The sequence below is a fragment of the Sarcophilus harrisii genome, chromosome 2, assembly GCF_902635505.1.
Source record: "Sarcophilus harrisii chromosome 2, mSarHar1.11, whole genome shotgun sequence".
Classification (NCBI taxonomy): Eukaryota; Metazoa; Chordata; class Mammalia; order Dasyuromorphia; family Dasyuridae; genus Sarcophilus; species Sarcophilus harrisii.
In genome coordinates, this window is record NC_045427.1 from 630,356,661 (window position 1) to 630,383,127 (window position 26,467).

Here is a 26,467-nt window from a genome sequence, read left to right on the forward strand (position 1 = left end):
TTAGCTCATAATGTAACAGTGCATTTTCAATATTAAAAGCTGTTTCCACAGAGTTCTATCCCCACTTGACAAAGTCCATGATGGCAGGAACTCTCATCACCCAGTGCAGGGTTCTCTATACAAGTAGGCAATTAACAGACATCTAAGGGCTCTACATAGAGTAGGTGTTTAATAAACACCTCAGGGATCTATATCCAGAAATGTCTATTGAGTTGAACTGAATATCCAAAGTTTTGACATGTTTAGTTGTATACAAGCAAAATGGTATTTTCACAAAGATGATCAAGTGATCTCTTGTATTTCAACTCAATATGTGATTGATTACCTTTTGTTAGCTTAAATTTACCTCAAAAGCAGAGAGCAAAATCTTAGCACCCAGGCAGCTAGGAAGCCCAGTGGATAGAACTCTGGGCTTAGAGTCAAGACTCAAACCCTGCCTCAGATACTTAGTATCTCAGCTGTGAGACCCTGGACAGGTCACTTAACCTGTCTGCTTGTGTCCAACTGTCAAACAGGCATAATACTAGCAGGCTGATTGTGAAGACCCAATGAGATTACACTTGTGAAGCACTTCACGAAGTGCCTGGCTCACAGCTGCTGTGGGTTGCCAATCCTTCATTTTTGAAGAGGGCTAATGACATCACGGGGTAATGTTTTGACTCCCATACAAACTGAATTTGTGAGGCACAGCTGTACAAAGTCCGCCCCATTCTCTCTTCCACAATCTTCCATGTCCAGTGGCAAAGCAAAAGCCAGGATGACTGGTGATGGTTTGGGACACAATGGATGACCTTAGTGTCTACGGTGTCTGACCATGCTCTAAACACTGCCCCCAGCCTGCTTCAGCTGCCTTCAAGGCCATTGGAACGACTGTTCTCATTTGCCTATTTCTCTGAGGAATTCTTTACCCAGTTGAGGCAGACGTCCCCTAACTCAGTCAGGGTTTGAGGCCTATCCCTTACCCTCAACATGGCTTAGACTGTCTTACCACATGCAATATCGTGCAGATATGGGCGAGAAATGAGTGGCACCACAGGTGATGAAGACTCAGTAAGACCTCACATCCATGATGCTCGTCTTCCCTGAACATCCCTTATACTCTTGACACACAACAGATGCTTAATAAAGGCTTTCCTCCTTGTTTCCCTTCCTTTCCCCTCTTTGTCCATTTATTAAGAAGGCCTTCTAATTTTGGCATTTTGATAGAAGTATGCTAGAAGGCAGATATAAGAATAAATTCAAAGCATGTAATGATGGGAGGAAATGAATGTTTTTGTGAGCTTGACGAGGTTTTTCATTATTTTCTATAAATGTAGCTCAAGTCCATACACACAGACCCCAAAGTCATAGTTTTTGATAAAAGCAGAGCCCCTATATGCAAAAAAGAATTTTTAACTAGTTGGAGAGTTTGACTTTATTAGGCAAAGTCAGGCCTGACACTTAGGTGCTCTTAGGTGGGCAGGTATACCTCTTTTTCACCACCATTGGCTTCTGGCTCCATAGGATGGCACTGGCCTGGCACAGAGACCTCTCCAGATTCATTCTATGGGCCTGATGGGCCTGACACTACTGAGTGGGGCCCGAGCATTTTTGCTGATTGTGCTCCTCACATAGGAAGTGGCAGGCTTCCTTTGCCCTGCTCTCCACACAGCACCGCCATGATGCCCTCGCCGTTGGTGGCCGGCTCATTGCCCACCATCTTCCAATCATTCAGAATGAATGTGGGGCCTTGTGGTTGTTGGACTCCATGCTGTACATCTGCTTGTGCTTGATGAGGAAGCTTGAACAGTTCTAGAGAACCATTCACCACAGATGGACCGACAGGGCAGCATGGACCTTGGGCAATGGAGCAGGGAGGACCGTACTCGTGGTGGCTCCCAGAGACAAAAAATATCCCTATTTACATCTTTAACTTAGAGAAAACTTTCACAAAAATTTTATCATGTGTAAAATTAAGGGACAAACTAAACAAGCTCTAAAATCCCTTAAAGTTCAAAGTAGCTGATCTTAAGACTTTGGAAAAACTTAAGACTGGATTTCTGATTATCTAGACTTCCAGACCTGGGAAGAAAGCTGCAATAGATGCCTATTGCCAGGGGAAGACCCTAGGAGCACCTTCTAAGGTGATATTTTACATCAAGTAAACATGTGGAGAAGCCAGCTTGTGGCTGCCTAGTGGAATTTGAATTCTCCCTGGGAGACAGAGCTTTATGACACATACTAAATGTTTTCTTGCATGGATGAAAACATTGAAGCTGAAGGAAATTAGTGGAAAGAGCCTGACAGAAATCATCCAGTGGCCAATGGTTCGGAGCACTGTCTCTGCAGGCAGAGGGCACCCATCTTTCAGTTACTTCTCAAAACTTCAGTTTCCTTCTCTATAGAATATGTGGAAGTGGTTCTTGATAACTGTACAAGTTGTTTTCAGATATAATCTTGAAACTATAGCTTGTCCCTAGATGCTCACAGCCCATTGATAAATTCAACTCCCTAAGAGGGGGTGCAGGATCACTGGATAATACTCCAGAATACAGTGAATACAGTGATTTGGGGGAAAGGAACCATGTATAAGCTTTCACATGTTACAGAAGTGATTACTGATGTTATAACAGTCTGGGGATTTGAACTATATTTTTGCCAGAGAGTAAATCAAACTAGTGTGATGAGAAGGCCATGAGATGAATCAAGAAAACCAGACCCCAGAGCAGGCTCTTCTATGGTGATGGTGGGAACTGGGGCAAACCATTTAATTTTTTTGGTGTTTCTATTTTTCAGTTGTGAAATTTAAGAGCTGCACTAGGGACTCTCTAAGGGATCTTTCAGGATTGACAATCTATGAATCTGAGAGGAAATGCTCAGTATATAGTAAACACATTCCTGAAGGGTTAATTTTTTAAATGGATTTAAAATTCAGTAGGAAAACAATATGTAAAGGCATGACCTGTAAATCTTTTTTAAAACATGAAATCTTATTTTTTGAAGCAGTTAAGTAATTAATTATCCTCTGGTTGATCTGTCTGGGATGTTTTGACTATAGTAGGTAGCTTTTCTTAAAAATCAAGGCACACCAGTACTGAGTTTGCTCTAAAGTAGTTTATGATTTCTTAAACAGAAAATTTCTCACTTTTTTGCTATGAAATGTACCTTGACAGTATCTTCTACCTGCAAAGCTGTCTCAAGGAAAGGAACTTGTGATGGTTATTTTTCTCATGAGTAATGAAGGGGGAGGAGGGGAAAGAAACTGTGACCTCAATGTCAGGAAAAACTTGCCCACAGAGAGAAACCTGTTTAAGAGACCACCTGTACTTGAGGACCACCTGTCAGAAAGATCACTTTTGTGTGTAGCCAGCCCTGGGTGGTCTTCCTAAGCAGGTTTCACTGTAATTTGAGACTAGAGCGACTGGAAGCCTTGGCAGGGTCAAACAGAAGGCAAGGCCCAGCACCTAGGGTGGCTCCTTCAGGGAAGGGACTAAAACATCTCCTAGTGACAAACTCTCAGTAATGTGGTTAGTTGGGCTGGGAGCTAAATGGCGCTTCTGTTTGCTGAGAGGACACTGAACTTTATTACCAAGGGCGTCTGCTGAAAATCCAGAAACCCCCTCAAGGAGGTGGGATACACTCAGAAGACTCCCTGTGGAGTAGCCAGCAATTGGGCAGCACATTTTATGGCATTAGCTTTTCACCAAGTGCTAATTAAATGGAGTCTAAAGGGGTGAAATGGGGAGGCAATAGGTATTTACTGAGTCTGTCCAAGGGACTAGTACTGTGACTGGTCAGGAGCAGTCAAGATTTTCCAGCCAAAGGCCCTGCCCTCTTAGTTAAATCCAAACACCAAATTTCCTTGTATTCTTATATAAATGATATGATAGCAATTCTGAACAAAGGGACTGAAATTTGACTCCATGAAATAAATTGTTCACTGCAGAAAACCCTGAAAACTTTCCTGAACACACAAGTAATTTACAAGTTTTAAGTAAAACTTCAAAGAGTAAAGGTACAGCATTTGTAATGATGAGCATCCACCCACTGGTCAAATTTTCTGCAGATCATTTTATATCAAACACTTCTGACCTGGATGATCAGTTTAAACTTGTGAATTTTAATTTTAATTTTCCATTTAAATTCTGACAACAAAGTAAACTCTCTTTTTAAAGAGTTGATACCCTTTGTCATTTTACAGCATTCATTTCCAAGCAGAGACCTCCTTTCTTCCAACCCAGCAAACTTTTCCTTATAACAAAAATCCAAAAAGAAAAAAAAGGGGGAAAAAAAGGATAGTTCTACACAGCTGAGGAAGACCAACTAACTGGTCTGTCAGCATCTGCACCTCACAGGTTGGACCTCCCCCACCTCCGTCTCCATTTAGAACAAAGGCAGGGAAGCACATTTCCTGGACAAATTTTGTTGTTATGATAACACAGAAGAAAGCGTTTACTTTTCCTGGCAATTAGGAGCAATGGCTAAGATCAATATGAAAAACTAAAATGGATTTGAAAACACTGAGGTAAATATATAGAATCAATTATATTGGAACATGATGAATGAATTTTGATTAAATCTCTTGGTGCTGGGGAGACGGGCTACGACACCTTTGTAATATCTAATTTTTATTGTTTATTCCCATACTAAAGTTATATCGTCATATTTTAGGTTGTATATATTTATTACTGTATATGTATATACATTATATATAATTATATTATTACTCATGCTCTGAACCACAGTATATTTGCATATGGCTAAGAAAAATCTATGTGACAATAAAGTTCTATTATGGTGCTTTGTAATAGCCATCAACGCTGTGTTTGAAGTTTTTCATATACAAAAATTCGTGTTGGGACAGGTAGTGATTCAATGGAAAGAGTGCCAGCCCTGAAAATCAGGAGGACCTGAGTTCAAACACAATTTTGGACATTTTACTAGCTGTATAACCAAGGGCAAATCATTTAACTTTGATTACCTCGTTCTACCTCTTTGCCCCCTTGAAAAAAAAAATCCCGAAAGAATTATTGCAGGATCACAGGGTTCAAAAACAACCCGATAGTGAGGAAGACTACTGGAGAAAAAAGATAATGCTATTCTCATAGTGCAAACTCCACTAGAAAAAGCAGCCAGGTCATATTGCACTGCTTTAATATACACTAAAAAAAAGTAAATAAAGTCTGTAATAAGAAATCTTGAAAATAGAAATCCTACTCTTTAACCAAATGAAAAACAAATGATTGCTGAAATTATTTCACAGATCATCTCTATTAAAAAGAAAATTGAACTAAGAAGAAGGGTTCATAGGCTAAGAAGAAGAGAAATGATTTAGGTTTATGTTTGTAAAGGTAATTTGCTAAAGTCTCACTAGAGATCAGTCCACTGATCCCACATTAATCAAATACAAAAATGTTATCATGAACTCCTTTTAGTACATTCATAATCAATGAAATATGAACATGCTCGTGTGAGACTGAAACTAGCTAACTCCATTTTTGTTCTGATACCTTAAGGAAGAACACATTGAATTTATTTGTTTTTTTGCAAATTTTTAAAACTTAAACATAAAAACCAAATTAAAAAAAATGCCATGTATTTCAGCAGACTATAACAGAGCATCCAATCTAAAACAATAAATTTCCCTTTCAAGAAAACTTATACAATAAAAACTATACATTATTTTCAAAGTTGAACATACTGAATTTAAAAGACATTAGATGATATGTGAAAAAAAAAAAATAAAGACACTGTCTGAAGTGAAATGGGCCAGATGAGAAGCTCATTCCAATAAGCAGAGGCCATCATGTTCCCGAGTCCATCATGAATAGTCACTATCAGTCAGGCTGAGAAGGAATTGACACAAGAGTTTGAAATGAAGGGTCCCTGAGAAGGTCCAGACTGGGGGGGAGGGAAGGACTTTGATTTAGCCTTGCCTCACCCGCACCCACCCCATCCACTGAGGGAGTTGTGGGCCTCAAAGGGTCCTCAAACCAGTCCAGCTCTGCCGCCCATCTTCCCAGGACTGCACATGCTCTTGTGGGAGAGGATGACAGTGCCACTTAGTACCTTAACACCAACTTAGAAAAGATTCCTTTTTCAAAAGTTCCTTCAAGGCTGGCTAGTTAAGTCGGCTCTCTACTGATTTTATAAGGGCTTGAGCACCAAACATTCTGGGATGCCAGTAGAACAGTGAAGGGGTAGAGAAGGAGGAGATTCATTTGTAAGGGTGTGAGTTAAAATAGGGACCCTTAAAGCTTATAAAGGCTATAACAGTAAAATTAAAATTAGTTTGAAAATTCTATTTTCCCAGGTCTCCATAATGATTTTTTAGGATAAATGTGTAGATATTTTTATCTGTATGAGTTGATTCCAGTTTTTCATATAATTAGAGTTCTTTGTTTGTACACAGTGAGATTCCATATATTCAGACTCATTTTAGTTAGTTGGAAAGAATGCAGTTTTTAAATGCCAACAGAAATAAGCAAAAACTGATCTTTCTATATTTTCCTCAAATTAATTTTCTTTCAAAGAAGGTGAAAATAATGTATATGAAAGTATAAAATAAGGAAACATGGAAAGTTAATTTTTAAACATAGTGACAAAGGTGTTTTGAAAACTCAGAGGAGAAACTAGTTAAGAAAAATATTTCCAGGATGAGAAAGTCCTTAAATGTGGATTTGTTATTAGCCCCAAATTGGAAGCATTAGCACCAAAGAAGACCCCAGGTGGTTTGTAGTGTTAAACGGCAGATTAAAGTCAGCAGCAATCATTACTCTAATCTTATTAGAGGAACAATAGCTGTCACCCTAACAATTTATTTACAAACCTTTAGAGAAAGCTGTTAATATAACAGAGAAGTAGACCTACCAAACGGTACAGCTAATTAAGTCACAAAACTGTTATCCTACTATCTCTAATAGGAAAGTCCTCTGACCTCAAATTCTATGCTTTTTTTCACTATATTAACATTTTACTTTGTTAGCGATTTAAAATGGCATAGGAGATCGAATCAAATAAAATCAACAACATAAAAATTGTGTAATGTATTTAAATCATATAATATCTACTTCTGATATAAAGCTGTGACCTAAAATACAGTGAATTCTAGAGCAAATAAGTTTTAGCTCTGAACAGCTTTCTTTTCTCAGATGAAATCCGAACAGGCACACACAAGATATTTTTATCATAATGTCATGGGAAGTCACATAGGAACATGGCTTATTTTTGGACTCCATGTTCACATTTGCTATGAAGAATTTGCACTATTGCAGCCCATCCTTATAAAGAGAGCAGGGCTGCTCTAGGTGACCAATCCCACTTCTATTAGTGGCTTGAACATATTTTTGATTCCTGGCCTCTGTTTAGTGGGCAAAAGCCCCAGGGACCTCCTTTCTACTTCTACCTTCATTTGCTGTTCCACAAAATACAAGAGACAAAACCACTTAATTAAAATTCTGAGTTTAAAGCTTTAAATAAGATAATAATGAAATGATTTAAAAAATAAAATACCACAGTAAGTTATTAATTTGTCAGAAATAGAATAATCACTGTCAGTTTTAGGAAAACTAGTAACATAGGAAACTAATTGCTGGAACCTCACAGGTCCACCCTTCAGTAACCACTGTGCACTAGAACTCGTCTTATTTATTCAATGTTCCATAACTATTTCTAAGGGACCTACCATATGAAAACTGGAAGGCTGGGAGCTCCCGCCCCAGGATACCAGGGCAGCTAGGTGTATAGCGGATGGAGTGCCAGGCCATGAGTCAGGGACACGAGTCCTGACTTCAAATTTGGCCTCAGCCATGTCCGAACTGTGTGACCTTGGACAAGTCACAGGAACCCCACCTGACTCAGTTTCCTCATCTGGAAAATGAGCCGGAGAAGGGAGTGACAAAACACCTCAGTAAAGTAGCCAAGAAAACCCCAGAAGGTGTCACAAAGATGAGCCACCACAGCTGAACCGCACATGTGTGGGCCCTCTGCCAGGGTTGTGATACACAGGGAGGTGGGACACTGACCCTGCTCGGGGGATTCAGCAAGCACAGTCGACATCGAGAAATCCACGCACAAGTAAGGTAGGATGGGGCAGGAAGAAGAAAAGGGACCCTCGAGGGACTCAGTGGTGATCCTCTGACACAGAAATCCGCAGGATTGGGCCAGAGGGGAGAGACCAGGCTGAGCCTTCCACAGGGTGACCTGACAAGTGTGGGGGACAGGGTGGCAAAGTGCCGGACTCAAGAGGATGTGGAGTGTGGGGGAAATACACGGGCACCACGGGCAGAGGCGTGAGAGAAGGGGGCTGCGTCCCCAAAGCACTTTCAGTTGTCCTTTACGACAATCGGTTTACAAGACAATACTCAGGTCTCACCAGAGGACCGGGCCAGGCCTTGTGCGGGCCCATGTGGCTCTCATGTGGCAGGGCTCCCTCCCTGCTCTGCAGCATAAGCAGTTCCTTTTCTGCTGAAGTCCCTAGTCCCCTAATCTACAAGAAGCATCTTCTGACTGAGATCGTCCAGACCAAATAGCTCCCTCAGATCGCGTTATGCTCTAAAGTAAATCCGGGTCCGGTGCCCTCCCGCCAGGCTCCAGGCTCCCGTGTCTGGTGAGGGCAGCCATTCTCTGAGAGCACAAAGCCCCTCCTCTGAGGGGGGGGTCCCTGCAGCTGCTGCAAGGGGACCGGGCAGTCTGGGTCAGCTTGTCTGCCCTGAGGGGGGCCAGAAGGGGGAGGATATGCAGGGCCTTGGTAAGGCGTGGAGGTGGGTAAGGAGGTGGACTTGTGTCAAAGACAAGCACACAGCCCACTCCTCGCCCTCTGGAGGCTGATTTTCCTCCCCCAGAGGATGTAGCCCCTAGGGGTCCCACTATGGTCCCCCTATGGCTTTGCCTCTGCCAGGGCCTGAGGCTACCTGATACCCTTTAGATGGAGAAAGGCTGAATAAGTTGTGATGTATGAGTATTATGGAATATTATTGTTGTGTATGAAATGATCAGCAGGATGATGTCTGAGAGGCCTGGAGAGACTTACAGGAACTGATGCTGATGGAAGTGAGCAGGATCTATATATACAGCAGCAACAAGATTAGGTGATTTCAATTGGCTTTTCCTGGCAAATGATCCAATCTTCCTGAGCCTCAGTTTCCTCACATATAAAATGAAGATGTTTGAGCAGATGAGGAGGATCCCTTTTAACTCTAAATTTATAATCCTATGATTATAGAATTGCTGAGTAAACGATGATGGAGAAGATCTCTTTGTATTGAACCCAAATATCTCTTCCAATTTCAGGTCATTATTCATGATTCTGTCTTCTAAAGCCAAAAAAAGCAATCTAATCTCTCTAACATTTCTAAGTCTTTGTAGGAAACTCTGTCTATCCCTTTATCTTTTTCTGTATACTTTTTTTCTGATTATACATGTACATTCATTTTTTATAAATACATACTTCTTTATGAATCATGTTGGGGGAGAAAAAATCAGAACAAAAGAGAAAAACCAAAGGGGGGAAAAAAAGAAAAAGAAAAAAAAAAAGTGAGCACAGCATGTGTTAATTTCCATTCAATCTTTTACATGCTGTCTCCATAGTTCTTTTTCTGGATGCAGATGGCATTTTCTATCCGAAATTTACTGGAATTGCCTGGGATCACTGAATCTCAGAGAAGAACCAAGTCTTTCATAGTTGATCTTCACACATTCTTGCTGTTATTGTGTGCACTGTGTTCCTGGTTCTGCTTATTCTGCTCAACATCAGTTCATGTAAATCTTTCCAGGCCTTTCTAAAATCGACTTGTTCGTCATTTTTTGTAGAACAATAATAACAATAATTTCACATATCATAATTTATTCAGCCATTCAGCCACTGATGGGCATCCACTCAGTTTCCAGTTTCTCGCCACTACAAAAAGGGCTGCTACAAACATTTTTGCAATGTGGATCCTTTCCCCACCTTTTATGATCTCTTTAGGATACAGACCCAGTGGTGATACTGCTGGATCAAAGAGTATTCACTGTTTTATAGCTCTTTGGTCATAGTTCCAGATTGCTCTCCAGAATGGTTATATCATTTCACAACTCCACCAACAATGTATTAGTGTCCCAGTTTTCCCAAATTCTTCCAATATTTATCATTATCTTTTCTTGTCATCTTAGCCAATCTGAAAGATGTGAGGAGGTATCTAAAAGTTGTTTTAATTTACATTTCTCCAAATCAACAGTGATTTAGAGTATTTTTATATGACTATAGATGGCTTTAATTTCATCATCTGAAAACTGTTCATATCCTTTGACCATTTATCAATTGGGGAATGACTTGTATTCTTATAAATTTCACATTGTTCTTTATATATTTTAGAAATGAGACCTTTGTCAGAAACATTGGCTATAAAAAAATTTTCCCGTTTTGTGCTACCCTTTTAATCTTGTTTGTTTTGGTTTTGTTTGTATAAAATATTTTTAATTTAATGTAATCAAACTTGTCCATTTTGTATTTCTTAATGTTCTCTATTTCTTCTTTGGTTATAAATTCCTTCCTTCTTGAAAGATCTGATAGGTAAACTATCCCTTGCTCTCCTAATTTGCTTATGGTATCACCTTTACGCCCAAATTATATATCCATTTTGATCTTATTTTGGTATGGGTTGTGGGATGTAGGTCTATGCTGAGATTCTGACATATTCTTTTCCAGTTTCCCCAGCAATTTTTGTGGAATCAAGAGTTTTTATCCCAGAAGCTGGGATAATAGTAGATTACTATAGTCATTATTATGTCATGTGTACCTAACCTATTCCACTGATCCACCACCCTATTTCTTAGCCAAATGGTTTGGGTCATAGCTGCTTTATAATATAGTTTTAGGTTTGGTATTGCTAGTCCATCAACCTTTGTATTTTTTCCCATTAATTCCCTTGATATTCTTGATCTTTTTTTTCTTCCAGATGAATTTTTTTCTAGCTCTATAAAATTTTTTGGCAGTTTGATTGGCATGGCACTGCACAAGTAGACAAATTTAGATAGAACTGTCATTTTTATTATATTAGCTCGGCCTACCCATGAGCAATTAATATTTTTCCAATTGTTTAGCTCTGATTTTATCTGTATGCAATGTTTTGTAGTTGTGTTAATATAATTTCTAGGTTTGTCTTGGCAGGTAGACATCCAAATGTTTTATTTTGTTTACAACTATTTTAAATGGAATTTCTCTTTCTATCTCTTACTGCTGGGATTTGGTAGTTAAAAAAAAAAATATATATATATATACACATATATATATATATATGCAGAAAGAGAGAAAGAGAGAGAGAGAGAGATGCTGATGGTTTGTGTGTGTTTATTTATATTGTGCAACTTTGCTAAAGCTGTTAATTATTTCAAGTAGGTTGTAGGTTTTTGGATGATTCTTTAGGATTCTCTAAGTATATCATCATATATCTGCAAAGAAAGATAGTTTTCTCTCCTCACTGCATATCCTAAATCCTTTAATTTCTTTCTTTTTTATTGTTAAAGCCAACATTTCTAATATAACACTGAGTAATAGTGGTGAAAATGGATATCCCCTTATCTTAGGGATACACCCCTTATCTTAATGGGAATGCATTGAGTTTCTCCCCATTATAAATACTGCTTGCTGATGGTTTAAGATAGATGCTGGTTATCATTTAAAAGAAAGTGTTTTAATTGGAATGAGTGCTGTATTTTGTCAAAAGCTTTTTCTGCATCTATTGAGATAATCTTATGATTTCTGTTAGTTTTGTTATTGATATGGTCAATTATGGCAATAGTTTTCCTGATATTGAACCAGCTTTGCATTCCTGGTATAAATCCCACTTAGTCATACTGTATTATCTTGCTAATGAGTTGTAATCATTACTAATATTTTATTTTAAAAATTTGCATCAGTATTCATTAGGGAGAGTGGTCTAATAATTTTCTTTCTCTGTTTCGGATCTTCCTTGGTTGGGTATCAGTCCCATATTTGTGTCTTAGAAGGAATTTGGCAGGACTCCTTTTTTACCTATTTTTTCACATAGTTTTCCCTTCTCCTCTTCCTCTTATTTCTCCTCCTCTCTCTTTTCTTTCTATTCCTCCTCCCCCTTCTTCCTTCTCCTCCTCCTCTTTCCTTAGCTATTTCTAACTAGGGAACCACTAGACACTAGTCTTTGTGTTCAAAGCCTCTATAGGTGGTGCAATGAATGGAGCACTGAACTTGGAATCAGGCTGAATGAATCAAAACCTGAAATTTAGCTTGCCTGAAGAAATATCAATAAACTCAGATAGACAATACTACTCTGATGGCAGAAAGTCAAGAAGAATTAAAAAGCTTCTTGATGAAGGTAAAAGAGGAGAGTGTAAAAGCTGAATTGAATTTTAACATTGGAAAAACCTGGGCTTTTATCAAGTGGTCCCATCGCTTCCTGGCAAACAGAGGTAGAAACAAGATTTTATATTCCTGGGCTCAACGACCAGTATAGATGCAGTATAGACTGTAGCCATGGAATTAAAAGATACTTGCTCCCTGGAAGCAAAGTAATAGAAATCTGAATGACATGCTAAAAAGCAGAGATATCACCTGGTTGATAAAGGTTGTATAATCAAAACTATTGTTTTCCAGTACTAATATATAGCTTTGAGAGTTGAACTATAAGGAAAGCTTGAGTGCTATAGAACTGGCACTTTCAAATTATGGTGCTAGAGAAGACTTTTGAGAGTCTCTTGGATAATAAGGAGGTCAAATTGATGAATACTTGAGATATTAATTCAGGCTATTCAATATAGTATCAAATTCTGAAGCAGAAGCTTAAATACTATGGCTACATAATGAGAAGACAGAACTCATTGGAAAAAATCCTGATGTTCAATTGACAAGGAAAAGGAGATGGTGAGAATGAGATGGATAGATAGTGTCATGGAAACAATGAACATGAACTTGGACAGACTTGGAGAGATAGTGGAGGACCATGGGGTCATAATTAGACATGACCAAATAACAATAATGTGCATTCAGGCATTTCTCTAGTTTTAAACCCATCTAACTATACTATTGTCTTGATCAAAGATACAATGAGATATAATATTAAAAGTGTTGATGACAATTATGCACATTATGCATGTGATCTTCCTATGATCTAGTAATCTAACAATCCAATCAGAAGAAAAAAATCAGGTTAGTCTGGGAGGACTTGTTCTTGACAAAGTCCCTCGGACTCTTACTTTACACCACTTCCTTTTCTAAATGGCTAACAAATCAGACACTTAATGATATATCCTAGAATTTTGCTAGGAATTATGTCTTTAATTTCCAGACTTTTCCCTAAAAAAAAACAATCTGAATATTTGCCTACCTCTAGTCTTGCATCACCTCTCCTATTCTTCATAATTGTTCAAAGATCACTGACTTTGATTCTGTAATAACATCTGCCATTATTTTCAAAAACCTGGAATGTATTTCTTCAGAACCTCATAGCTGAAACAAAGGAGTACAGTTAGGTGCTATCTTTCTATCTGTTTATCCTGCATTTTAAATCCTTTAGCCATTTTTGCCATAATCTACCCACCCCAATGCTTTACTTCTCCTTGTCAGAAAAAAAGAGGAGCAAAATAAAAGCTGAATAGTTTTTAATTCTCTCTATAAGTCATTATCATTCTTCCCTTTCTGATTCTTTCCCCTCTTTTGTTTCTCTTTCCCCCAATCTAGCTTTAAAAAGTAATGTTTTTTTTTTCTTTTTGTTCTTTATATTCATTGTCACTCTCAAGGCATTCTGAACTTTACTACTGGTACTATTCTTAAATGAATATGTTATTCATCCTTTTTTATAAACCACTGACTATCATTTGCACTTTTTTTTAAAAAAAACTTAAGCTGGTTTATAAGTTGCCAATGGTATACATAGTCTTTTCTTTCTCAACTGAAAGCATGTGTTAACATTTTTAGAATTTTGTTATTAAGAGCTTCTCAGTCTTTCATGAGATGAATTCCCTTGTGGAATTTTAGGCCAGGAGATCTTTCCTCCAGATCTGAGTCAGATTTTGTTTAGCTTCCTACTTCCGCCTCATATAAAGTCTAAGATGGAGTAACCATTTCCTTTCCAGGTTCCCATAATTTCTACTTCAGCAACTGTTTCTACTTGTTAGTCAGAGTCAGGTCTAGAAAGTAGTTTTCTTCGTCATTTCCTTTACTTCTTAAAGAACAAAATTATTAAGCAAAAAGGGAATTGATGAACTCTTGTTTTCAGACAAAAGCATTTCATCAGAAATCCTGATGGATGAGGTTTTTTCTTGGTCATCACTCTAGCAGTATTGTCTTTCCTCTCAGCTCCCTATTTCCTCCTGTTGTCCAGGTGGTCCATAGGATATGATTGTGGCAATATCACTTATTTTTCTTGGTTATCCTTATCTGGTAATGATTTTCTCCTTAGGTTTATAAATTTTCTCCCATGAGGTTATCTTTTCACTAAATAATCTTATGCTAGTGTCCTTTTTATGGTGGAGGCTTACAGAGTCATATCCTTGTTCCACTCTACCAAATCTCAGTCAAATATCAGTGATATTTGACAAGAGTAATTTATATTTAGTAGAGTTTGGAGTTTTAGAAAGTGATTTTCTCACCTGCAATCTTGCACAGTAGAGAGTACAAGTATTCTTATTTCCTTATTTTATTATTTAAAGATGAAGAAAAAGAGAGACAGAATGGCCAAATGTTTGTTCTTGGTCATACAATGAGTGTGGTTTAGACCCAGGACTCAGACTAAAGACATAGAAGGTGGGACTCCAGCAGCTGTATTCAATTTCCCTCTTGAACTTTAGTCTTTTTTCTGTTGTTCCTATTATATTTTATAGGAACTGGCTTGATAATTTTCTCTTTCCACTTTCACTTTTAGTTTATAGTTTTACTGATCAGGTTCCAGTCAAATATATATTTAAGTCTCTCATCAGATTTATACCATTCTTGGCCAACCAATCAACAAACACTTATTAAATGCCCTTCTATGTGCCGGGCAATATAAATATGAATAATGAAGTGATCTTTATCCCCAAGAATCTTATACTCTAATAGGAAAACAAGTGGACAAATGTGGACAAATATATGCAGAATAAACTTAAGAAGAAAAAACACAAGCAAGTACATTAAAGGGAGGTTAGGGAAAAAGGTGAGGAAGTAGTACATTACAGATATGGTGAATAGCCACAGGAGATGTAGTATTCTATGTGAATAGAGAGAAGGCACAATTAATTCATTTGTGGAGTAGAAGGTGAAAGTAAACATAATAAAGATGAAACATAATTTCAAACATGAGGTCACTTAATCCCAATTCCCTCAGCAAAAAATAAATAAATAAATAAAGAAGAAAGAATTCATCATTTTAGACTACACATTTATCATGTTATCATTTTATATTAGTTATTTGTCTCATATGTTCTACTATTTGTATTTCCAGTCCTTAGTAAAGTACACTAAATAGTTTCTTAAGAACTATTTCTTGAGCTAAATTAAATCATATTCTGGTTTATCCATAAAGGCATGATTTAACAACATCATCTATCATACCTACTTTGTCATTTATCTTCAGTTGATCCCTGCCTCTTGGCTAATTCCCTGTTACCTACAAACTCATTCACATCTCATCTCTCCTGAAAGAACTTTCTTGGATCCTTTCATCTCCACTAGTTGTCTATGTCTATTTCTTCTGCCTTTAGAGTTAAATTCCTTGAAAAGGTCCTCTATACTAAATACCTCCACTTTCTCTCTTCTTACTTAAGCCCTTCATTCTGGTTTCTGACCTCATCATTTCAGTGAAGCTGCTTTCTCCAAAGTTATCAATGATCTCTCAGTTGCCAAACCCAATGGCCTAGTTTCTTTCTCCTTGACTTTCTCTCCACCTGGCTTTTGACATTACCAACATCAACACCACTCTCAGCACTGAATACCTTCTCCCTTTGAGGATCTTTTCTAAGTTTTTGAGGTATTCCTTCTCTCCTGATTCTTCTTCTACTCCTCTGATCTCTCCTTCTCAGTCTCCTTTGCTTGGCATTTACCCAGATCATGCTCTCTAACCACAGTATCCCTCAGGGTTCTGTCCTGGAAACTCCTCTCTTCCCTCTCTATATACTACTTCATTTGGTGTTCTCATCAGCTCACATGGATTTAATAACCAGTTCTGTATATATGATTCCCAAATCTAAATAACCTGCCCCAAATTATCTACTGACCTCCAATCTCACCTCTCCACTACCTTTCAGATATTTCTAACTGTATGACTAATAGACATCAAAAACTTAACATGCCCCAAATCAAACTCATATTTCCCTCCAAGGTCTCTCTCCTCTTACCTTTCCTATTAGTATTGAGAGCAACACCTTCCTCCCAGTCTCTCAGGTTTTCAATTTAGGGATTATCCCAGAATCCCCACTATCTCTACCCACCTCCAGCCCCAATCTATTGGACTGTTGAGCAGGGGATTATCTTCTTTGCAACAACTCTTAAATATATCTGTCTTCTACTATTCAGTACTGCCACCATGTTGGTGCAGGCCCTCATGACCTCAAGCACTGATTGGTATTATTACTTTGATTGATGATTACCAAGACCTCCTGCAAAGTTTTTCACTTTGTGGACAAGCTGGAATGATGCTGGCTGGGCTAGAGTGTATTGGGAAGTGGTTGAATGATTAAACAAAAATAGTAGTCATCAGTGAGTTGATGTCAACAAGGAAAGTCTCTAGGTAAAGGATAGTCCCTTGGTGTGGAGATATTCAATGGCAATATCACTAATTTGGTTAAAAGCACAGATAATATGTTTGCTAACTTTGCAGATAACATGAAGCTAGAAAAAAGCCAACAAATTCAAAGACTCTCAGGAGTTGGAAGGTGCCTTGGAGGCCCTGTGAACAAGAGTTGTGTCTACAATATATCTGAAAAGTGGTAATCCAGTTTTTATTTAAAGACCTCAAGTGAGGGGAAATCATTACCTCTCAAGACACTTCATTTCATTTTGGGATCACTTTAATTGTTATGACTTTTAACCTAAATTTTCTATTCATTGTCATAGTTCTGCCCTAGGTCCCCCCCAAAACCAGTTCAGTCCCTTTTCCATATGGCACCTGTTCAGATGCTTGAAGATATTACTATGTATCTCTTAAATCTTCTCTTCTCCAGTCTAATCAATCTTCAACAACACAAAACCAAAAATTGTTACTTTTATAGTGTACTCTCTTACTCTGCAGGGTTGTGAGGAAATAACTTTGTAAACTTGTAAATTTTATTAAATGAGAGTTTCTCTCATGTTAGATATCACCGACATATGGTAAGACAGAACTATAATGTAGCTGTCTAAGGTTATATCTTATTCAAAAAGAATACAATCTATAAAAAGGATGTTACAGTAAGACAATGTGATGAAAAAGTAAGCTCATGGGAAGAACTTTCCAAGGAGGAAATAGTTATATACAGTAATTGAATAAGGATAAATAAAAATAGAAAAATAAACAATGGTGCCATAATAGTATTCTATAGACCACGTGGACAACAGAAGGAAATAGGGATTTGAGACAAATCATGAACTAGGCACAGAGCTATTCTATAGTGGTGATCAGGGATTGTCATTATTTGCTGAAGTCCATAGTTACACACACACACACACACACACAGTTTTTTTTTTTTGTTTTGTTTTACTCTTCCCTTACATACTAAGACCAAATTTATATCATAGAAAGCACTTGATAGGATCCCTTTCCCCTCCGACACTTTTTCTAATAGTTTATGTAATATTAGCATTCATTACTCTTTGAATATTTGAGAGAATTCCCTTTTAAATGCATTTAGTCCTGAGGCTGTTTTCTTTGAAAATTTCTTTGTGATTTGTGAAATTCCTTTTTCTAAGATTAAGTTACTTAATTAAAATAAAACATCGGCAAATACTCATATAAGATAGAGGCCCAAAGAATAAAGTTATGTAAATAGGTAAAGGGATAGCCTAAAGAAAACAAAACTGGAAAATTTTAATGAACATTTTTATAATTTGGTAGGGGAAGAAGAGTGTTTGTTGATTTTCATCTAAAAAGGAGTATAGCCAAGTTTCAATTACTGTTAATAGGCAGTAAGGGACATAGATACTTGGAATTAATGGAGGATAACTTATTTTTACATAGCACTTTAAAGTTTACAAGGGACTTTTGCTCATAATATCCCAGTAAAGTCAGTAGTGCAAACAACACCCCCATTTTACAGATGACAAAACAGGCTCAACAAGGTTGTCACCTTCCTAGGGTTACATAGCTAGTTAACCGTCTCAGCTATGATGTAAACAAAGACCTTGTAACAATAAGACCAGTGCTTATAAACTACAACATGCTGCCAAAAACAACAAAAGAAGCACTAGCTTCAATCTCTTCCCTCCAAAATCTTGATCTAAGCTACTGCCAAATAGTAATGCAGGCTCATTTGAGTTTCACCCTATTAGATTTATTCCCAGAGCATGGATGGAGAGGCAAACAATTAAAAAGAAGATAATTAGTAACAGAGAGGAAGAAAGAAGTCCAGATCCTACACACTCACTAACCAAATTCACTGTGAACTATCGGCTCAACTCTTTGTATACCCTAAAGTAGGCTCATGCTGTGGGAAAGCCTCTTTTGCAGGAGTCTGAACCTTTAGTGTTGAGCAGTAGTGTGGAGATGGGCCAAAGGCGATGAAGGGTTCTGCAGTTGGAAGGTGCCAATTTTCATCTTTATTGTCATTTCTGCTACATAAACATGTAATAAAAACACAATATGAGATGTTGGCAAAAGGCTCCCACTATAACTGATCCATCTAGTTATTGACATAACACAAGGTGGCTTTCTTTATACTCAAAGAAAACTACATTTCTTTCCAAACAAAAATTATGTTGTTTAACAAATGTTAATAATCTCAATCAAAGAAAAAGGCAAGGCTATGCCATTTACTCCTTTGTGGTTATTCATGCTCTGAGACTGATGTATTGAAGCAAAATAACATGTGCCACAGCTGGAATTTAGAATTTCCTTGCTTCAGGCTGAATTTTCTTGGCATTGAAAACATTATTCTTGCTAAGAGAGCCGAATGCTGAGGAGAGTATTTACATAAATTTCTATCAATGACAGCCTCAAAATGATTCTAGTGCAGTAGAGTCAAAAGACCCAGGTCTCAGCTCTAACTCTGATGCAAATCAACTCAATTCTTTCCATCATGAGTTTCCTCAAATGGGAAGTGAGGAGCCTGGCCAACATGATCCCAAGCAAGAACTTGACAAAGGCGGCATTCTGTGATGTGGCAGAGCCAGCACTTCTACTGTGGCTTCAAGGAAAAAATGTGGTGATCCCAACTTGTTTTCATGAGAAGTTTGTTAAAGTCCCAAGATACCTACATCAGGATCATTTATTTACAATAATAAATGTACTTCCTGCACATTTTTAAAGTCTTCAAAGATTCTGATTCTTGGTAATGCAGGCAGACACAAATAGCAATGCAAGAAGGAGCCTAAAAAGTTTGCCAAAGATTACTGTCTGAAGAAGAAAGCTTAAGACTAGAGGGTCACAGATTGTATTTTTCTCCCTGCTGCCCATGAAAAAAAAGAGATACAAATGAGAAAAACTGATTGGGGAAGTGAACAAGCAGCTAAGAATATGGTAACTTCAGAGTATGACTTGGCCTTTGGCTTAAACCTTAAAATATAGGGACGAAACACTTCTGGTCCAACATGGCACACACCTGAGAAAAGCTAGTGTTTTTGATTTGCTGAAGTTGTGCTAGGTGGTTGGTTGGCTGTTGTCCTTCTTTTTCAAAGAGGAATATCATGACATTGGGATCAAGGTATAGTTTTTCTGATTGTGGCTGATCAGACCAATATGAGCTCAGAAGGCTCTACTATAGGTTGGGGGCAAACAGCCTATATAAATATTTGGGATGGAGATGTCTTCAAATTGTCTGGTGTGAAGACCGCGTATTTTAAAATCAACCGGAATCAGGAATTTAGGTTTAAGGGAAAATCGTCACTCTTTATTCTCAGTGAAGAAAGATCGGAGGTGGAAGGGAATCAGCAATAGCAATGTGTGCAGCTGAGTCAAGAAGCTAGCTAGACCAACAGCCACACGACCAGCAGCTATAAGCATGGAACCCAGGCCAATTTCTCCCCCATCTCTTCCTGTCTCCCTCTGCCTCCACCCACCAAAATTGTCATTTCCTATAGAACACATCAGGACTTGCACAGAGAGTGGGTGGGGGTCATTCTTTATCCAATCATGTATATTAACAGAGTATAGTCCAATTACTATTTAGCCTCATGTACTTGGGACCTCAGTGCATCAACTCAAGCCTCAGCCCATTACAGTCTGATACCTTATTTTATCAAGTGATCTTCAAAAATCTTCATAAGACAATTCAAATGGAAACGATTTAGTTTCCTGGCATGATGCTGCTATACTGTCCCAAGCTCTGTATGCTTTCAGTTTGATAATCAGTCTAAAACTGTAATATTCTTTCTAAAATGTAATATTCTTTTGTTGGGGCTTTCTTGGGGATCTCTGGAAGCAGCCTTCATTTCAGTTCAGTAATCACCACACGAGTATAGCCAGGGGTTAAAGTCCAAATCCTTCATTGTCTCTTTCCAAGTTTTGTCTCCTTTCCTGCGGTCTGGTTAGCTTTCTAATAGTCCAGATCCTTTTATCAACTTCCTGGAGCTGGGCAGCTTTCTGGAGAGCCTTTCAGACTGGCCTTGGTTCCAAGAGCTTGAGCTCCCACCTGCCTTCTCTGGCTTCTGAATCTCCCCAACTGAATCCTGGCTGAGGCCCCTAGCTTATATATGCTTATATATGCTCTCTTATCAAAGGTGTGAATCTTGTAGAACTATAGTAAGTACTAAGTACATGTACTGAATTAGAGAACTGTTAAGCATTATGCTAAATTAGATAACTATTGTCTCTATCAATTCCACTGACTTAGCACTTTGTTTCAAGTTCTGGCCCATAACATAAAACTTTTTCTCTATCACAAAGGTAAAAAAGAAAGGTTAAAGATATACCCAACTGAATGCAGTATTCCCAAGAATAACAAGGAGAGATAAAGATCTTCCTAAATGAGAAATGCAAAAAAACAGAAGAAAACAATGGGATGGGAAAGACAAGAGATTCTTCAATAAAATTAAAGTTATCAAGGGAACATTTCATGCAAAAATGGGTATGCTAAAAGACAAAAACGGTAGGGACTTAACAGAAATAGAGGAGATTAAGAAGAAGTGGTATGAATACACAAAGGAAATATACAAGAAATATTTTAATACCACCAATAATCATGATGGTGTGGTTACTAATCAGAGTCAGACATCCTAGAGAATGAAGTCAAGTGGGCCTTAGGGAGCATGGTTACCATTATTGCTAGTGGAGATGATGGAATTCCAGCTCAGCTGCTTAAAATCCTAAAAGATGATACACCTAATATACCAACTAATCTGAAAAAACACTTGATTGGAAACAATGAGTTTATGTGTCAATTCCAAAAAAGGGCAACCCCAAAGAATGTTTAAATTACTGTACAATCGTGTTTACTTAACATGCTAGTGAGGTTATGCTTAAGATTCTGCAAACTAGGCAGTGCGTGAACCAAGAATAAACAGAAGAGCAGGCTGGTTTTCAGAGGCAGAAGAACTAGAGACCAAATTGCCAAATCCATTCACTGGATTATGAAGAAAGCAAAGGAGTTCCAGAAAAACATCTACTTCTGCTTCATCAATTACACTAAAGCCTTTAACTGTGCAGATCACAACAAAAGGTAGCAAGTCCTTAAAGAGATGAAAATTAGGTTATCTCACTTGTCTCCTGAAGGACTTATATGCAAGCCAAGAAGCAATAGTTAGAACCAAACAAGGTACAATTGTTTGGGTTAAGATTGGGGTAGGACTATGTCTATTGCCACCTTACCTATTTAACTCACATGCAGAACCTATCATGCAAAATGCCAGGCTGGACAAATCAAAAGCCAGAATTAAGGTGGCTGGGGAAAACAACAAAAATTTCAGATATACAGCTGATGCCATTCTGATCACAGAAAGCAGAGAATTAAGAAGCCTTTGTTTACACTGGCAATTGTGGGATTCAGCAATTCTAGTTTTGGACCTAAATGAAGTAGTGTCAAGGTCTTCATGAAAGGAGTGCAGAAGGCCCTCAAGGTCTGCTCTTTGGCTGAGTTTTAAAGTTCTTCTCCATCTCCTTAGCAGCAAGTGACAGTGAAAAAAGTATCTTCTTCCTTCTTTTTTTGCACTGGATGACAGACAGCAGGAGGCAATGCAAAGAGACAAAGAGTCTCTTTCAACAGTCAAATCTTCTTGACAATAAATGACAGTGTAGATACCTACATATAGCTCACCTCCACCCAATTCTGAGATCTCTTCTGACTTCCACAAGAAAGTTATTGCTGTGCCTTCCCACCACTTTGAAATATGTTCTTTGACTTTTTGCTTCACTTGGTTTGGAAATGGATCGTCTCCTTACGCAACATTACTCTGGTTCATCCAAATTAACCAGATTCTTATCTCTGTTGGCTAAAACATGATCAGGTAAAGCATATTTGTCCAGTAATCATAAAACAATTCTAAGTTTGGGTTATTAACTTCAAAATTCTTCAATCTATCCTATGAAATGAGCAACTGAAACACAAAGCCTGAGGCACTGTTTATTCTGGATAAATGCAGTGACTCTGTGGCTGCCTTTTTGGGGCTTCAAAATTGTATCTTTGTCACTTCCAATTATCAAAGGTATTTGTCAGAAAGGGTTACTCCCTTATACAGGGATCTACACAAAATGGAAACCAACACAATATGAGCTTTTAACAAATTTGAAATACTAGAAGAATCTAAGTTCTTTCTTTATCCTTAATTTTTATTTTCCATTAAATAAAGTCTACCAAGCCTCTGTCTAATATGCTTTCTTTGCCTACTAAAAACTATTCCCCATTGTGAATAAGTATATCAGATGGAATATTTTACTATGGAGGCCACCAATATTTATCAATGTCACAGCTTTTATACTTAGCAATATCTAATTTCAAGTTAGCACATGAGAAAAAAAAAAGAACTAGTAAGATTGGCTTGAAAGAGATATGATGCATGCAAGTATATTGTAAATGGGGGGAGGGAAAGTATTTTTCTACTCCTTACAATTGATAAGTAGTTTTCACAGATCTACAAGTTTAAATACAATTTTCTCTGCAATAAAATTCATTTTTTTCAAACTTCTCAGTAAGACTGTTCCAAAGCAAAGTCTACTGTCAAAATCAAAAATTGTCATCTTCTGTCCACAGAATAACTATATGTAGCATTCCATCCCTTGTGGCCTATGAACAGAAGTATCTTCAGAGCACATCTGGTTTCTAAAAGGAAGCAAGGGCTCTTTATGACAAAGACAACTAGTGATCACAAGATAAAACTCAGATTTGACAGCTAATGGGAGCTCTTTCCTGTGGCAGTTTTTATCTTGAAGTGCTCTTTGTGCACAGAGGGGACCCAATCAAACCCCACTCTTGGGCTTCTGTTACAGCGTTTACACTCAGGCCCTTAATTTTTCAGGCTACAAGAAGCCAACGTTCTGTGCTGCAATTATTCCCTTTTGTCCCACTGCAAGGAGCGGTTAGAATTGCTTGGTGTCTCAGTCATTACTGAGTTAGTACCAGTGAGGATCATAGACTAAGGAGATTTCCTTTAAGAAGGCTCTAGGCCTCATTTGATTTCAGGAAATGAAGTAGACTTGCCTGTTTTCCTCCTGCAGGGAAAGCAAATTTCTCCTATTTACACCTGAAAGTAACATCTCACTCAGGATGTTTCTCTCAAATGTCCCCAACTGGAGACTGAAGGGCAGCAAGAACTAAAAAATATAACACAAAAACATGCACTATGGACTACTCACTTGGGAGGAATTCTTGAAACCGCGTTCACACTGGTGGTGGAGTTTACTACCTGAAGGATATGTTCAAGGGCTGTCAGTCCTCCAGCAACTTGAAATGCAATCTGATCTGCGACATTCTGGAGGGAAAGATAAAATGCAAATTAGCCAAGTTTTGAAAAAAATGTATTTTCTAAAAGGAATGGAATATCTGTTGGAAATCTGAATCTATTTTCTTCTAAAGACAACAATGACATTAGTCCAAATGCAGAAATACCTGTGGGCTAGCTCAGCAAAAACACATGCATTAGAAAAAATAATGGCTGCTCACCCAATTCATCTACCTAATCAGTAAATTAGCATTTATTAAGTACTTACTATGTGCCAGGGGTTATGCCAAGTATATAAAAGAAAGGCAAAAGGCAATCTGGTTCTCAAGGCTCTCATAGGCTAGTGTGGAAGCAACATACAAACAACTATGTACAAACAAAATGTATGGAGAATAAATTGGAGATAATCAACTGAAGGAGGAAAAGAGGATTTTCATAGAAAGAGGGATTTTAGCTGGAACTTGAAGGAAGTCAGGGAAGCCAGGAAGGGAAGAAGAAGTGGGAGAGCATTCCAGGCTGGGGAAAAGCTGCTACAAATGCTTGGAGTCTGGAAATGAATTCCTGCAAGATCCATATTTCCCCCTGAAAATTAGGATATGTTTTCTTGAGGATATGAAGATATAACTTCTTAGTCTGCTGTTTACAGAGTCTAGTAAAGAAATACTGTCTTTTAAAAAATATTTGAGGTAACAGTCATATTGCCAGTGCCTCCCATGGAGCACACATGGCCACTTAAAGGGATATTGCTCTGGCTAAGGCTTCCCACAAAGTACAAAGCCTGTACCACACCTCTGGCTGCTGCTTGGGTACACCCTTTATATCAAGAGTCCAAAGCATCCGGAGGCCTCTAGGAAGATAATGGAGTAGGGTCAGTAACTTTCAAGCTCTCCAGATTTCCCCCACAAATAGAACAAATTTGCACTTCAGAGTGAACATAGACTGGTAAAACACAAAGAAGATGAGGCAGAACAAGATCCTTTTAGAACAACCCCAAAAGATCCAAAGATCCTATGACAGGAATTTGTCAGTGTGAAATGCAGATAATTCTGGGCTAGTTTCACAAAAATACCCAGTGGGGACCCCTGGCTCTGGCTAGGTCTGACCGAAACTTCAGTAGGAACCACAGAGAGTTTCACCTCTGGGTTGAGTAGGGCTCTGAGTCCAGGCAGATAGAGGAAACTTCAGTTGATTGGGAATGCCAGGCCCGGAATTCCCTGGGTGAGGAACCAGCATACTGGGAGTGCAGGGGCAGTGGGGATGCAGTAGGAATGCTGCTGGCTGTGGGCACTTGTAGGAGTGGGGAGTTCTTAGTTTGGGGCTTCAGGTCAGAAGGGAGAGCTGAAGGGAAGTCAGAGGTATCATCCTCCCAACCCCACAATTAGAGATACACTAATACCTTTTATTAAAAAAAGTAAATTGGCAAAAAAGAAAACCCCACCATAAAAACTTACTATAGGAATAGGGAAGATCAAGATTCATGTTCAGAGGAGGGCACTGAAGTAAAAAAAGCATCTTCTACCAGAAAGAGTAATGTTAAATGTATCCCTGCTCAAAGAGAATTTATAGAACTCAAAGAAGAATTTAAAAATCAAATGAGAAACATTGAAGAAAACTAAAACTAACATAAAATAAAATAAAAACCATCCAAAAAACCCCACCAAGATTATGGGGAAAAAAGTTATCCAACTAGAAAAGGAAACACAGTCTTAAGGAAGAAAATAATTCTTTGAAAATGAGAATTAGGCAAAGGGGAAGCCAGTGAAGCTATAAGAAACCAAGAAATAACAAAACAAAATATAAAGAATGAAAATATAAAACAGATTGCAAAACATTTTATAAGGAAAAAAAGGATCTGGAAAACAGATCAAAAAGAGAAAATATAAGAATAACTGGATATCCTGAAAGTTGAGACCCCCCCCCCAAAAAAAGGGAATGCTGACACAATAATACAAGAAATAATCCAAAAAAAATTGTCCTGGAATTATAGAACAGGAGGAGAAAGTAGAAATAAAAAAAAAAAAAATTACCAATCACCACCTCAAAGAGATCCTTTGTAGAAAACACATAGGAATATTATTGTCAATTTTGAAACCCTCAAAGCAAAGAGAAAATTTTGCAAGAAACAAGAAAAAAATTCAATTATGCTGCAACTACAATTAGAATTGTACAGGACTTATTAGCAGTTACAATAAAAGCCTACAGGTCCTGGAATCATATCTACTGGCAATCAAAAGAATTGGGTTTGTGGCCAAAAATATCATATCCAGCAAAATTAGCAATAATATTGAACGAAAAAAAAAGATTCAAAAATGTGCAAATTGTCAGGACTTTCAACCAAACCCAAAGTTAATAGAAAATTTAACATATAAGAGCCAATTTCAAAGATTAATTTCAAGGAACTTAACATGGAAAAATTGTTTTTGCTTTTTACATGGAAATGTATACCATATATTTAAAATTGACATCAGTAATTGGGTAGTGCAAAAGAAAGACTGG

The 26,467-nt window shown here is 37.9% G+C and overlaps 1 protein-coding gene and 1 pseudogene across 4 annotated transcripts in view; both read right to left on the reverse strand.

Moving 5' to 3' along the window:
• Positions 1–26,467, reverse strand: part of SCAPER (S-phase cyclin A associated protein in the ER) — a 352,222-nt gene that overhangs the window by 94,830 nt on the left and 230,925 nt on the right. For all 4 annotated transcript variants that reach the window (XM_031956800.1, XM_031956799.1, XM_031956801.1 and 1 more), the window contains one exon: positions 23,886–24,001. In XM_031956800.1, the coding sequence (XP_031812660.1) occupies positions 23,886–24,001 (116 nt within the window). The remainder of the gene's footprint in view (positions 1–23,885; positions 24,002–26,467) is intronic.
• LOC111718827 lies at positions 472–7,789 on the reverse strand (annotated as a pseudogene).